Source organism: Pan troglodytes, chromosome 1 (assembly GCF_028858775.2).
Source record: "Pan troglodytes isolate AG18354 chromosome 1, NHGRI_mPanTro3-v2.0_pri, whole genome shotgun sequence".
Taxonomy (NCBI): Eukaryota; Metazoa; Chordata; class Mammalia; order Primates; family Hominidae; genus Pan; species Pan troglodytes.
The window spans coordinates 220,168,748-220,184,501 of record NC_072398.2 but is presented as its reverse complement, the minus strand read 5'-3'; the positions used below and the strand labels follow the sequence as shown (position 1 = coordinate 220,184,501).

General features: G+C 44.2%; 1 protein-coding gene across 10 annotated transcripts in view; it reads left to right on the top strand.

Moving 5' to 3' along the window:
* Positions 1-15,754, top strand: part of CLCN6 (chloride voltage-gated channel 6) — a 36,790-nt gene that overhangs the window by 2,628 nt on the left and 18,408 nt on the right. For 7 of the 10 annotated variants that reach the window (XR_679837.5, XR_010148217.1, XR_010148218.1 and 4 more), the window contains exons 3-8: positions 6,932-6,997; positions 7,699-7,764; positions 10,565-10,631; positions 13,761-13,867; positions 14,771-14,897; positions 15,550-15,617. Coding sequence is in view for 7 of the 10 variants with exons in the window: in XM_001140805.6 (XP_001140805.3) it covers positions 6,932-6,997; positions 7,699-7,764; positions 10,565-10,631; positions 13,761-13,867; positions 14,771-14,897; positions 15,550-15,617 (501 nt within the window). In the remaining 3 variants the exon portion in view is untranslated. Of the gene's footprint in view, positions 1-6,931; positions 6,998-7,698; positions 7,765-10,564; positions 10,632-13,760; positions 14,001-14,770; positions 14,898-15,549; positions 15,618-15,754 lie in introns of all 10 variants that reach the window. The other 3 variants (XM_009448326.5, XM_063786182.1, XM_063786177.1) reach the window with 2 other exon arrangements.

Below are 15,754 nucleotides of genomic sequence, written 5' to 3'. Positions count from 1 at the left end.
TTTCTTTTTTTTTTTCTTTTTTTAAAATTTGAGATGGAGTCTCACTCTTAGTGCCCAGGTTGGAGTGCAATGGCTCGATCTCAGCTCACTGCAACCTCCACCCCACCCTAGGTTCAAGCGGTTCTTCTGCCCCAGCCTCCCGATTAATTTTTGTATTTTTAGTAGAGATAGGGTTTCACCATGTTGGCCAGGCTGGTCTCGAACTCCTGACCTCAGGTGATACTGCTTCGGTCTCCCAAAGTGCTGGGATTACAGGTATGAGCCACTATACCTGGCCATTTTCTTCTGTTTCGTAAGTATTTGTTTTCTTGTACATAGTTGAGAAGTTTGCAGGAATTAGTATAAGATACTCCATATTGTTCTGTCACCTTGCACTCCCTCACTGAACCCTGTTACATCATCCTGACTGTATCACCAGGACTGAGACTGTCTCACAGCCTTCATCCTACTTCTAGGAGCTCACCAAGGCTTCCCCATTGACACCCAGGCTCCCTCACCCCTTCTACTAAATTGTACTTACATTTGTAATGCGCTTGCCTTCAACTGATATGCATATTCATGTAAATTTTTGTTGTTGTTGTCGTTGTTTGAGACAGAGTCTCACTCTGTCGCCCAGGCTGGAATGCAGTGGTACGGTCTCGGCTCACTGCAACCTCCACCCCCGCCTCTGAGTTCAAGCTGTTCTCCTATCTCAGCCTCCCAAGTAGCTGGGACTACATGCATACACCACCATGCCTGGCTAATTTTTGTATTTTTAGTAGAGATGGGGTTTCACCATGTTGGTCAGGCTGGTCTTGAACTCCTGACCTCAGGTGATCCACCCACCTCAGCCTCCCAAAGTACTGGGATTACAAGCGTGAGCCACCGCGCGTGGCCATATTCATGTACATTTCATGGGTTAATGTTCTTTTCATATTAGTCATTCATATTTCTCAACCATCTTCAAGAATGAGCTTCTTGAGAGCACTTGCTTTGTGTAAGAACAAATTCATTCAGGCACTTAAACAGAAAAGTCTGGATTTTATTTATTCAATAAATAAATCAACTTGACACAAAAAGTATAATAAAGAGGGGAGTGAGTGGGACAGGTTAAAATAGTTGATTTAGTGGAATCTCATTTTTGTTATTTAAAACACGTGTTAAAAGCATGTGTATAAAAACGTGGGTAAGGATGTAGAAGGATATTTAGTAAGGTGTTAATAGTCATATTTTAATGAATGGGGTTATAGGGTTTTCTCTACCTTGATAGTCAGTCAACTAGAAAACCCTTCTGTTGAATATCTTTCTAAAAAGTGCCCCTTCTTCTGTCTCAGGAAGAGTTCATTGCACATATTTGACTCTTTATTTGATAAATTTGGGGTCTTACAAAATGTTAGAATCCCATTTTGACATCCATTCTCATTATAGGTGGTTTGAAAAATGGTAACTTTCTGTGAGATGTGCCATTACAAACAGGAATGTTTTCATGCAGGTCACACAGTCTATTTATATTGTACCTTTGAATTAGAAAGAGGCACACTCAGAACGTAAGACTTAGAATTAAAGGCCTCCCCCACTGGCCATAGCAGCACCCCTAGCTCACAACCAGTTGAAGGTGGTTTTGGTGTGAACACTAAGATGCCCCTTCCTGGTTGAATTGGGGCTGGTTCAGCCCGCACCTCCCTCCCAGCCAGGTGCCATTTTGCTCGTAACCCCCTGTAACAGCCCTGCAAGACACAGATAACATTTTATTTTTTAAAAAAGTTGTTAGTCCCCTAAACCAAAGAGCAACATATACTGCAGAAATAAAAAGTTAGTCATAGCAAAGGAGAGGTAACAGTATCTGGTTATAATAATAGTTCATATATTCCATTGGTACATATTTACAAAGTGCCAAACTCAACTAATTTATTTAAAAAAAAAAAAAGAAAGGCGTGGCACAGTGGCTCATGCCTATATGCTCAGCACTTTGGGAGGCCAAGGCAGGAGGATCGCTTAAAGCCAGGAGTTCAAGACCATCCTGGGCAATAAAGTGAGACTTTGTTCCTACAAAAAAATTTGTTAAAAATTAGCAGGGGGCCGGGTGCAGTGGCCCACACCTGTTACCCCCACACTTTAGGAGGCTGAGGCAGGTGGGTCACTTGAGCCCAGGACTTCATACCAGCCTGGGCAACATGGCGAGACTCCATCTCAACAACAAATACAAAAAAATTAACCAGGTGTGGTGGCTAACCTGTGGTCCCACCTACTCAGGAGATCGAAGCAGGTGAATTGCTTGAGCCCAGGAGACGGAGGTTGCAGAGAGCTGTGATCACGCCACTGCACTCCAGCCTGGGTGACAGAGCGAGACCCTGACTAAAAAAAAAGGGATTCTGGTGTTCTAGCGTTGCGGTTGTTTCTAAATGCCCTTCCTAGCAGTTTTATTGCACTATAATTGGCATACTATTCAGTTCACCCATGTAGAGTGTACAATTCAATGGGGTTTTAAAAATTAGTATATTCACAGAGTTGTACAACCATTCCTACAGTCAATTTTTTTTTTTTTTTTCGAGACGGAGTTTCGCTCTTGTTGCCCAGGCAAGAGTGCAATGTTGTGATCTCAGCTCACTGCAACCTCTGCCTCCTGGGTTCAAGCGATTCTCCTGCCTCAGCCTCCCAAGTAGCTGGGATTACAGGCGCCTGCCACCACACCCGGCTAATTTTGTATTTTTAGTAGAGACGAGGCTTCTCCATGTTGGTCAGGCTGGTCTTGAACTCCTGGCCTCAGGTGATCCGCCCGCCTCGGCCTCCCAAAGTGCTGGGATTACAGACGTGAGCCACCGCGCCCAGCTAATTCCTACAGTCAATTTTAGAATATTTTCATCACCCGAGAGGAAATCCTGCACTCATTAGCAGCCACTGCCTGTTCTCCTTGCCCCTGACTCCAGGCAACCACTGATCTCCTTTCTGTCTATTTGCCTATTCTAGATATCTAAAAACCTTCTAAATGTTTACGGAACCATATCATTATTAGATGGAACCATCAATGAAGTAATTGACCAGTAATTTCCATACATATTTTGGATGAAGGCAAGAGTATTGTTTCTCCTCTGCTCTCAGGCACCACTCGCGCAACACTGCGAACACCGATATGTGGAGGTTGTTTCCCCACTACTCAGTAGGCTGAGGTGGGAGGATGGCTTAAGCCCAGAAGTTGGAGGTTGCAGTGAACCGAGATTATGCCACTGCACTCCATGCTGGGTGACAGAGAAAGACCCCATCTCAAAAAAAAAAAGTAGTAGGTTGTCACCTGCATTTCTCAGCAGCTGGCAGTGAATTGAAGGTTCACAGGACTCCCTCCTTGAGTTTGGTTAATTTGCTAGAGCGGGTCAGAAAACACAGAAATGCTACTTACATTTGCTAGTTTATTAATAAAGGATATCATAAAGGATACAGAAGAACAGCCAGATGGAGAGATTCAAGGAACGTGGGAGGGGGCGCGGAGCTTCCATGCCCTCTCCAGGCACGCTACCCTCCAGGAACCTCCAAACGGTCAGCTGTCTGGAAGCTCTCTGAACCTTGTCATTTTGGAGTTTTATGGAAGCTTTTTTATGCAGTCATGATTGATTACATCACCAGCCCTTGGTGATCAGCTTAACCTTCAGCTTCGGTCTCCTCCCTGGAGGGATGGGTGTCCCACCCCGCTAATCCTGCCTTGGTCTTCCTGGTGACCAGCCCCTTTTCTGAAGCCATCTAAGGGCCCCCAGCCGCCACTCATCTCATTAACAAACAAAAGATACCCCGGCTCAAAAAAAAGAAAAAAGACAAAGTATGTTTGTGTGTGTGTGTGTGTATTGTTGGGGCTCAGAAAATGATACCTGGAAATATGGTGCTTTGATATGCTGAACTCTCCACCCTCACACTTTGTCTCTCCCAAAGCACAGGATGAGGCTCTTCTCTGCCGTTCCCTTATCTACCTAGAAACTGGACCTACCAGAGAGGAACACAGTTGTCTTTGATCCCTTTCCTGAAATGTCATTAACCAGGGAACGTTAAAACTCATCTTACAGAGGAGACTGAAGACCAAACAACATACCTAGAGCCCAGACAAACTGTCCCAACCGTTGTTTGTTCACCGTCCCATACAATTTCCAAAGAGAATCATTCACAAGATGATATCTGCTTCCCAGATCCATTCATTCCCCACTAAGAATTATTTCCTCCCACATCCCCATCTCCCCTTCCCCTGTGAAGAAGAGTATAGAAGCGTCTGTACCTCGCTGGCATTATTGGGTAATCATTCTGCAGTTCCCCTGTGCAATGCATGTGAAATAAGTGGATGCCTTTGCTCCCATTAATCTGCCTTTTGTCGGTTCACTTTCAGCAGACCTTTAGAGAGTGAAAGGGGAAGCTTTTCCTCTTGGCCGCTACAATACATATGTAGGTGCATATATGTTTAATCACTTATGGATGAGTCTAGTTTCTAAAAGTACTTTTTTCCTCACTGTGTTTCTTTTCTGATCAGTAAAAAAGATTTTTTTTTTTTTTTTTTTGAGACAGAGTCTCACTCTGTCACCTAGGCTGGAGTGCAGTGGCACAATCTCGGCTCACTGCAGCCTCTGCCTCCTGGGTTCAAGCGATTCTCCTGCCTCAGCCACCCTAGTAGCTGGGATTACAAGTGTGTGCCACCACACCCACCTAATTTGTGTATTTTTGGTAGAGACGGGGTTTCACCATGTTGACCGGGCTGGTCTCAAACTCTTGGCCTCAAGTGATCCACCTATCTCGGCCTCCCAAACTGCTGGAATTACAGACGTGAGCCATCACGCCCAGCCGATCATTTTTTAAAATATAAAAAAGCACACCATTTGTGCCATGAGAATTTCAGACAACACCCAGAAACAAATACCTCCTTAAGCACTACCTCACGGATGTTTTCCCATTATGAATGCTGATGTACAAATAATCCTAATTTTGTTTAATCAAAAAGGGATATTATACTTTTAATTCTCCATCCTGCTTTATTTTTATTTTTTAATTGCATCTTGCTCTTTTGCTGAATAATTTTTGGACATTTTCCATATCTTTCTATATAGACTTAACTATAATCATTTTATTGATGTATAATCTACTATATTTGGATGTATAATTGATTTACTCAGTCACTTGTTGGTACTCCAGGACTCATAAAAAAAGAATTTGGACTATAGGTAGTCATATAGATAGAATAAATTGTCACTCATCACATGTGTTTGGCTGACGTGAAACTATTGTCTGGGAGTGTGGCTGCCACCCAGCCAATGTCCAGCTGATGTGGGTAGGAACAGGTTGTGGGAAGGAGAGCTGATGGCCGACCATTATTTTTCTTTGTTGCCAAACTGCTGCGTCTTTTTTTTTTTTTTTTTTTTTTTTTTGAGAGTGTCTCGCTTTGTTGCCCAGGCTGGAGTGCAGTGGCATGATCTTGGCTCACTGCAACCTCCGCCTCCTAGGTTCAAGCAGCTCTCCTGCCCTAGCCTCCTGAGTAGCTGGGATTACAGGCGTGCTCCACCACTCCCAGCTAACTTGTATTTTTAGTAGAGATGGGGTTTCACCATCTTGCCTAGGCTGGTCTCGAACTTTTGGCCTCAAGTGATCCTCCTGCCTCAGCCTCCCAAAGTGCTGGGATTACAGGTGTGAGCCACTGCGCCCAGCCCAGACTGCTGCTTCTCTAACAAGACAACTAAAATGATTTCCTCTGAATTGTTTCTCTAAATGTCTGTGGCATACCTGCAAGTTGCTGCAGGATTTCTGTGTTTTGTGATGCATGTTGTAAAGGATGCTACTTCAGATGTAGAAGTTTTAGGAGCCGAGAGCCAAGCTGAATCTGTGCCTCTTCCTAACATAAAGTGGAAGTTGGCCACGCCTGTAATCCCAGCACTTTGGGAGGCCGAGGAGGGCGGATCACGAGGTCAGGAGATCGAGACCATCCTGGCTAACACGGTGAAATCCCGTCTCTACTAAAAATACAGAAAAATTAGCCGGGCGTGTTGGCGGGCGCCTGTAGTCCCAGCTACTCAGGAGGCTGAGGCAGGAGAATGGTGTGAACCCGGGAGGCGGAGCTTGCAGTGAGCTGAGATTGTGCCACTGCGCTCCAGCCTGGGCGACAGAGCGAGACTCCATCTCAAAAAAAAAAAAAAAAGTGGAAGTTGCTTTTAAAAATACCTTCCGTATTAGTTTGTCTTGTGACTAACCTCATTTCCATAGACACTAACTACAAAAGATAATTATAACTAATTGACATTCTAAATTAATTTGGTTCTGGCCAACTGAAACTTTTGTTCATATCTAATGGAGTAAGTTTCATAAGGCTGATGATAGCTGAAGGTCTTTAAATATTTTGCCAAAACAGGAAGTTTAAAAATAGGTAATTTAAAACTTCTCCTAAAGCATGAAGTATGAACCTAAAGCAACACCACTCAAATTTTAATGTGCATCTGAGTCATCTGGGGCTGCAGGGCTGCAGGAGTCTAAGATTCTGCATTTTGTTTTTGTGTTTGTTTTTGAAACGGAGTCTCGCTGTGTCACCCAGGCTGGAGTGCAGTGGTGCGATCTCGGTTCACCGCAACCTCCACCTCCCAGGTTCCAGTGATTCTCCTGCCTCAGCCTCCAAAGTAGCTGGGCCTACAGGTGCGCACCACCATGCCCGGCTAATTTTGTATTTTTAGTAGAGACAGGGTTTCACCATGTTGGCTAGACTGGTCTTGAACTCCTGACCTCAGGTGATCCACCTGCCTTGACCTCCCAAAGTGCTGGGATTATAGGCATGAGCCACCGCACCCAGCCAGATTCTGCATTTTGAACCAGCTCCTCCTGGGTGCTGCAGCTACCACTGCTCTGCCCATCCACACGTTGAGTAGCAGGAACCCAGAGGTTTGTCCCTTTGCAGGTCTTCTCACCTGACGTGACCTTTTGACTCAACTTTGCCTCTTTTCAGAGTTTGGATTATGATCGCTGTATCAATGACCCTTACCTGGAAGTTTTGGAGACCATGGATAATAAGGTGGGTCTTATTTTTTCATCTCTGGGGATCAAATCAGTCTTAACATGGCATTTTTTTTCTCTTCTAAAGGCCCCAGTAAACATCTTTACACCTTGTTTTTTGAACCTTTTCATGCGATACAGGCAGACCTCACTTTATGCGCTTTGCTTTATTTCACCTCGCAGATACTGCAGGTTTTACAAACTGGAGGTTGGTGGCAACCCTGTGTTGAGCAAGGTGCCATTTTTCCAATAGCATGCATTTTGTTTGCATTTTTTAGCCATAAAGTATTTTTTAATTAAGTTAGGTACATTTTTGTAGGCATAATGCTATTACACACTTTATAGACTGCAGTATAGTGTAAACATCACTTTTATATGCATTGGGAAACCAAAACACTCGTGTGACTCACTTTATTGTGATATTTGCTTTATTGTGGTGGTCTGGAACCAAACCCATGCTATCTGCAAGGTAGGCCTATGTTGGCATTTATTCCCTAGGCCTTTATCCTGCCAACCAGAGTTCCCCCTGTCAGTGCACCTTGCCCAGCCTCTTAAGAGTCCATCATTTTTGCACTGTAAAGCACCTGAAATCCCAACATCATCTTTACTGTGCCTGCTCTCCACGTGGAATTTAGCTTAAAACTGGTTGGCCAAGATGTGTTTCTTCCCCTCTGCCACCATAACCCTGTAAACTGAATCATTCTTTTCCTGTGTGAACAGAAAGGTCGAAGGTATGAGGCGGTGAAGTGGATGGTGGTGTTTGCCATTGGAGTCTGCACTGGCCTGGTGAGGAGGCAGGGCCTGGAGGGATGGTGGGCCATAGGGCTGGAGGGGCTTACAGGGAAAGCCCTGGCCTGGTGAATAACATTGTCATTTGTCATTATAACATCTATAACATTATAATGCAATAACACTTGTCATTATAATCAAGAGTGCCTTTTCTTTTTTCCCTTTTTTTTTTTTAAATGAATAATCCTGGCACAGTTTTTCACACTTCCCCTGCTTTTGCTTTGTGAAATGAAAGCGAGACACATGACGATGGTGCTCTTGAAGCGCTCAAAGGTTTGGGCAGGACTTATCTTTTATGATATGATTATGGATCATAATCTATAATTTACCTAGTAAACTAGATGTCTCCCTAATGGGTAGATAATGCATTGGGTAGAGTAAATAATGGATGTTAAAGTTACTTTTTTTTTTCTTTTAATTTAAATAGAGACAGGGTCTCGCTTTGTCACCCTGGCTGGAGCACAGTGGCGTAATCATAGTTCACTGCAGCCTCGACCTTCTGGGCTTGGGTGATCCTCCTACCTCAGCCTCCCGAGTGGTTAGGACTCTAGGCAGGCATGAGATCGCTCTTTAGGGAAAAAGCAAAGTCATGGGTACGGAACTGTGAACATCATGCCCTTCACTTAGCACAGCGTGCCAGTGAACAGGGTGGCACACCATAGCTATTGATCTCATGCAGGGAGTTTATGGTGCTATCCTGGGCTCCTCCCCGTACGTCGTTAATGTTATCTAGAAGATAGAGCCAGCAGCTGTGAGTGAAGGGATATGCCCGTATGAACAGAGTTGGTGGAGGCAGCAACTTCACAGGTGAATCAAAGACAGGGCAAGGTTGGAAACATGGCCAAAGATGAGGATAGCAAAAAGTCTGGAACCAAAACTGCTGACTTCACATTGTTAAATATGAAGAAGAGAAGCTGGAAAAATCAGCATCAGTCAAAAAGATCCATGTCAAATCTGATTCCGGTCAGTACAGTGTTGGGATAGGGTATCTGTCCTCAGTAACAGCCTGTTGACCACCTTTATCTTGAACTGGCCACAAGCCTCCTACTTAATTTGACATGATATGCCTAGAAAACGTACACATGTGTTCGGTATAATATAGCCACAGGGGCCAACCACAATTTTTATTTTCATGGCATGCATCAAATTTTTACTATAGTAAATCCACAAGTAAAGGAACATCTTACTAGGTAAGACTGATGGCATTCAGAAGCCCTCTTCAGTGATATTCTGATGGATACCATTTTGGGGAAACTTGGGTTGATTTATTGTTTTATTTAAATCTCAGGGTGGTGGGCCAGGGACGGTGGCTCACACCTGTAATCCCAGCATTTTGAGAGGCCGAGACAGGAGGACTGCCTGAGCCCAGGAGTTTGAGACCAGCCTGGGCAACGTAGGGAGACCCTGTCTCCTTAAAAATTAAAAAAAAAAAAAAAAAATCTCAGGGTATTTATTTTGCTATATATGTTTCTGGTTGCAAATTTCTCTATAATCATAGTCCTTGGGCCTCTAGTTGTTAGTGTTTGTGCTACTTTTATAGCAAACTCTTTGGAGCTGCCACTTGTCAGTACTACAGGTTGAGTGTTCCTTATCAGAAAATCCAAAATGCTCCAAAATCCAAAACTTTTTGAATGCTGACACGATGCTCAGAGGAAATACTCATTGGCGCATTCAGATTTTGGATTTCAAATTTTTGGATTTGGGATGTTTAATCAGTATAATGTAGATATTCGAAAAAAAAATCTGAAATCCAAAACACTTCTGGTCCCAAGCATTTCAGATAAGTGTTACTCAAGCTGAAGCAACTTTACCTCCTACCTTTGTATTTTAGGAAGGCACACCTGCCTTTATGACATAGCACTCCCAACTCTTGTCCATTGATGTGTGGCCACTTTATGGCTTCAGTATCAAAAAGCCTCCAGGCATTGGCTTGAGGGAAGGCCAGAGTTAAAGGCAAGAAGCTTTGATCCTGAATCCATAAAATTAGAAGCCTTTCTAGTTCTCCTTTAAGCCCTGAGCACTTTGGAGAGTGGAATACTGGAATTTGGTTGTTTTCTCTACCCAGAGTAACTATGGACTATAAGATGGTTATAAGTCAAGCCTGGCACAGTGGGGTGTGCCTGTAATCCCAGCTACTTGGGAGGCTGAGGCAGGAGGATCTCTTAAACCCTGGAGTTCAAGGCCAGCTTAGGCAATACAGCAAGACCCCATCTCAAAAAAAGATGATTTCAAGTCAAAATAATGACTTACAAAATAGAACTTGCTAATAAGGAACATGCAAAAAGCACATACACCTAAATGAATGTTGTGTTTTAAAGCAAGCTTGTCCAACCCATGGCCCAACACAGATTCATACACCTTTTAAAAACATTTATGAGATTTTTCTGAGTTTTTCTTTTCTTAGCTCATCAGCTATCATTAGTGTATTTTATGTGTGGCCAAAGACAATTCTTCTTCCAGTGTGGTCCTGGGAAGCCAAAAGAGTAGACACCCCTGTGTCAGTAGTCTTTCTTGGTCTCACATCTTTTTCTGCACCTGCTTCCCTCTTTGTTTTCCATTGCTTCACTCAACTTAGCTGTACCCTCTGCCTTTGTTCTTTGGAGGGGCAGTGGGACTGGGCTGGAGAAGGGATCTCCTCCTCCTGCGCTTTTCTGCTGTGCATTCACGTACTGCTGGCTGGTGAGCAGCCTCCGTACGTGCAGTGGGGGAGGAGATGCCTTCAAGAGGAGCACACCTGTACTATACTTGTGCTACACTTGGAAATAAGGCTGTGTGACAGATCTCTTGCTCTTCACAGGTGGGTCTCTTTGTGGACTTTTTTGTGCGACTCTTCACCCAACTCAAGTTCGGAGTGGTACAGACATGTATCCTTTTCACGGTTCCTGGTGCTCGTGGACTTCAGTGGTCACCAAGATTCTTTCTTACATAGAAATGGGTTTAACAGTAAGCATGGTAATAGAAGGGCCGCTTATTAGCTATTCAGCTTTCATATTTTTAATGATCACTGAAGGACACAAAAGAAGGACTTTAATAAGCAAAGACATATACCTATGTTTGTGGTTGATAAGATTACAGATGCCGCAAAGATGCCTGTACTCCCTAATCTGTAAATTTAATGTAGTTCCAATCAAAATTCCAATAGAATTTGTTGTGGAACTCAGAAATTCTTTGTAAATTTGTGTAGACGAGTAAAGGGCCAAAAGCAGTCAGTATAGTTCTAAATGACAAGAAGGTGGACTTGACCCTGTCAGATATCAAGTCTTATAAAATTAACAAGTTTGGGGAGTTAGGAAAAAAAAAGTCATAAAATTTAAGATACAGTCATTGAAGTTGGTCATATTGGTGCAGGAATACCTAGACAGCAGAAAATGATAGAGAAGCAGAAACTGGTCCTCACATACATGGAACTTTGGTGAATGACAGTTAATATTACAAATCAGTGAGGGAGTGATGAATGATTTAATAAAAGACGCTGTGTTATTTAATAAATAAAAGATACACATCTCTGTAGTCCCAGCTACTTAGGAGGTGAGCCCAGGAGTTTGAGGCTGTAATGCACCATGATTGTGCCTGGGCAGCATAGCAAGACCTTGTCTTAAAAAAAATGATGCTGGGACATGGGTGATCCATATGGAAAAATAGTTATACTCCTATTTCGTACTATAAATAAGATAAATTCCAGATGAAGATGTAAATATGCAAAACAAAACTTCAGGAGACTATATGTTGTCAAGAGTAGGGAATAATTTCTTAAAACTCCAGAAGGCACAGACTATAAGAAAAAACATCAATGGGGCCGGACACAGTGGCTCACGCCTGTAATCCCAGCATTTTGGGAGGCAGAGGCAGGCGGATCACAAGGTCAGGAGATTGAGACCATCCTGGCTAACACGGTGAAACCCCATCTCTACTAAAAATACAAAAAAATTAGCCGGGCGTGGCGGTGTGCGCCTGTAGTCCCAGATGCTGGGGAGGCTGAGGCAGGAGAATGGTGTGAACCTGGGAGGCGGAGCTTGCAGTGAGCCAAGATCGCGCCACTGCACTCCAGCCTGGGTGACAGAGCAAGACTCCGTCTCAAAAACAAACAAACAAAAACATCAATGGCTGGGTGCAGTGGCTCATGCCTGTAATCTCAGGACTTTGGGAGGCTGAGGCAGGCAGATCACCTGAGGTCAGGAGTTCAAGACCAGCCTGGCTAACATGACAAAACCCCATCTCTACTAAAAGTACAAAAAATTAGCTGGGCATGGTGGTGGGTGCGTGTAATCCCAGCTACTTGGAAGGCTGAGGTGGGAGAATCGCTTGAACCCGAGAGACAGAGGCTGCAGTGAGCCGAGATCACGCCATTGCACTCCAGCCTGGGCAACGAGAGCAAAACTGTCTCAAAAAAAAAAAAGACAAAATCAATAAATTTGACCACATCAAAGTACATATTGTATTTATAAAGACAGAAACTCCAAATAACAACAATAAAACACCATAAATAAAGTGAAAACAAGTCCACAGCGTGAGAGAGGTTATTTACTATGCATTTAAGAGGCAGATAATTAGTATCCAGAATACAGGAAGAGGCTGGGCGTGGTGGCTGACGCCTGTAATCCCAGCACTTTGGGAGGCCGAGGCAGGCGGATCACTTGAGGTCAGGAGTTCAAGACCAGCCTGGCCAACATGGTGAAACCCTGTCTCTACTAAAAATACAAATTGAGCTGAGTGTGGTGGTGTGCACCTTTAGTCCAGATACTTGGGAGGCAGAGGCAGGAGAATCACTTGAACCCAGGAGGCGGAGGTTGCAGTGAGCCAAGATTGCAACACTGTACTCCAGCCTGGGTGACAGAGTGAGACTCTGATTCAGAACAAATAATACAGGAAGAACTCCTGCAACTCAATCGGAAAACAACAGATGGTCCAATAGAAGGAAAACGAGCACAGGATGTGAACTGGAATTCTCAAAAGAGAAAAACTGGCCGGTAAACCTCTGGAAAAAGGAAGGTGCACATTCCTGTGACTCATACATTCCTCTTAGAAATTTGAACCGTAGACATGTACAAAGGTGGTAATTATAGCTTTATGATAGCAAAAAGCTGGAGTCACCAAATGGGAGAATGGAAAAATTATGGTACATTCATATGGTATCATTTTAGACATCATGTCATTTCTGTAGATTGTAAAATAAAAATTTTAGACAGAAGTGAAAGTGAATGAACCACAGAGTTGTGTGTATCAACATGGCTAATTCTCAAAGACTTAATGTTGAGAAAAAAAGAGCAAGTTACAGAATATACAAGTGCCGTGTACAACAGTGTGGACACTTTTGAAATACACAGAATAATTTCAGGTTAGTGGTTTCTCCCAGGGGAGAGAGGAAGGAAAACTGTTTTTTTTTTTTTTTTTTGGTTTTGTTTCTTAAACTGGTACTGAATGTTTTATTTTTTAAAAATACCTGGAGCACACATGGCATATTGTTGAGATTTGTTAAAGCTAAAGTTGTGAGGGTATGGGTATTCGTTACTTTTTGTAATGTTTGAAGTATTTCCTAATGTCAAAGGCATCTCAAACAATTTTTTTTTTTTTTTTAAGAGATGAGGCCTCACACTGTTGCCTAGGCTGGAATGCAGTGGTGCAATGACAGCTCACTGCAGCCGCAGCCTCCCAGGCTCAAGCAATCCTCCCACCTCAGCTTCTTGAGTAGCTGGGACCATAGGCATATACCTTTTGTACTTTTTGTAGCGACATGGTCTCACTACATTGCCCAGGCTGGCCTCCAACTCTTAGGCTCAAGTGATCCTCCTGCCTCCGCCTCCCATAGTGTTGGGATTACAGGCATGAGCCATTGCACCCAGTCATCTCAGGCAGTTTTTTAAAAATTTTTATATATGGAGAAAAAGTGCACTCAGCAGCCAGCATGATCCAAAGGAGAAGCAGCTGCACCCTCTCAAGTGATGACGGGGACACCCCTCGGCTAATGAACAGTTTCCTTAACCCAGTTTCTGCAGCGGTGGAGGAGTGCAGCCAGAAAGGCTGCCTCGCTCTGTCTCTCCTTGAACTCCTGGGTTTTAACCTCACCTTTGTCTTCCTGGCAAGCCTCCTTGTTCTCATTGAGGTGAGGTGGTTTGGATTCACCTGCTCGCTTAGGAGGTTTTAGAGTCCCGCACTCCTTTTCCCCACCTCCTTCCAGAATGTCAGGAAACTGGGAATGCAGATTCCTGCAGAAAGTGGCCTCTTGTTCGCTAAAGGTAAAGGTTTCACCTCTGGTGAGATTAAAGAAGAAAGGCTTCCCAGGTGATGCTCACTCACAGGGAACTTGTACAGATTCTGGGGGGAGGAAAAAAGGGGGAAAGGGCTGAAAACAAAACTGTTGGGTGCCATGCGCGCTACCTGGGTGACAGGATCATTCATGTCCCAAACCTCAGCATCATGCAATATACCCTCGTAACATACCTGTACATGCAATCCCTGAACCTAAAATAAAAGTGGAAATTATTTTTCTTTAAAAAATGCAAGTCTGGCCACTTTGGGAGGCCAAGGCGGGCAGATCACCTAAGGTCGGGAGTTCAAGACCATTCTGACCAGTGTGGAGAAATCCTGTCTCTAGTAAAAATACAAAATTAGCCGGTAAAAATACAAAATTAGCCGGGCGTGGTGGCGCATGCCTGTAATCCCAGCTACTCGGGTGACTGAGGCAGGGGAATTGCTGGAACCCAGAAGGCGGAGGTTGCAATGAGTGGAGATTGTGCCATTGCACTCCAGCCTGGGCAACAAGAGTGAAACTCTATCTCAAAAAAAAAAGAAAAAAAAGTGCAAGTCCTCCCATTGCCCCTCAGACCTCCTGAGTCAGATCCTCTGGAGTGGGGCCCAGCAGCTGTGGTTTAGCAAGCCCTCCAGGTGATGCTCACGCTGCTAATGAAGGTGGCCAGCTCTCCCTCTTCCGCTGCCCAGATTGTTGAGGGTAAGCCAGAGAACCAATGGATTTTGAGTTATGGGTGTGCCTGCTCTCCTCCATCAGCCGGTGGCAGCAGGTTCTGGGATACCCGAGGTCAAATGCTATCTGAATGGCGTGAAGGTGCCAGGAATCGTCCGTCTCCGGACCCTGCTCTGCAAGGTCCTTGGAGTGCTGTTCAGTGTGGCTGGAGGTAAGAAGGGTCCAACTTGTATCCTTCAAATACTCAAAGGGCAGAGACAACAAGAAGCATGATGTATTTCAGTTATTAGATTTGGACTGCAGGGCCCAGCCTCAAACGGCTGATGTCTGCACTTTTTGTTGATGGGCTGTTTTTAAATGCAGACACTATTCGTATGTTACCATTCAGATACCTGACAAACACACTCTTCAGTTTTGGGATTTGGAATTTAGCTTGTGGAATTAGCTTTTGTCAAAATTAGCAAGCTTTTTGTGTCAACAGCCAGATAGTAAATATTTAAGGCTTTGTGGGCCAAGAATCAGAATGGAAGCTCTTATGTAGATGTTTATGTAACTATTTACATTTGTGCATTTAAGAACGTAAAAGCCAGTCTTAGTTCTCAGGCCGTGTAAAACCAGGAGGGAGCTGGTGGTCTGGGCTCACAGGCTCTCATTTGCTGACACACAATTTAGAATGTAGAGTGTTTTCTCTTCTAGCAAGACTTGAAATGGAGCTTATTTGGTGGGAATTTGGCTCTTTCTCTTATAAAGTCTTAGGATCATCTCTGTTCAGTTGTCACGAGGAAGGTTTTTGTAGCCAAGGTCTCCTGACCCAGGGGCGTTTCTGCACTGACTGTTGGTCTTTCCTTTTTCACCCTGCCCAGGGCTCTTCGTGGGGAAGGAAGGCCCCATGATCCACAGTGGTTCGGTGGTGGGAGCTGGCCTCCCTCAGGTAAGATGGGCTGAGAGGGTGTGGGCCTCTGGGCAGGCCTAGTGGGAGGTCTGTGGTTACACTGGGCCAAATCCATTGGGACACCCTGACATCACATTGGAACCTGGTGCCATTCTGGCTTCACGTGTAAACCATGT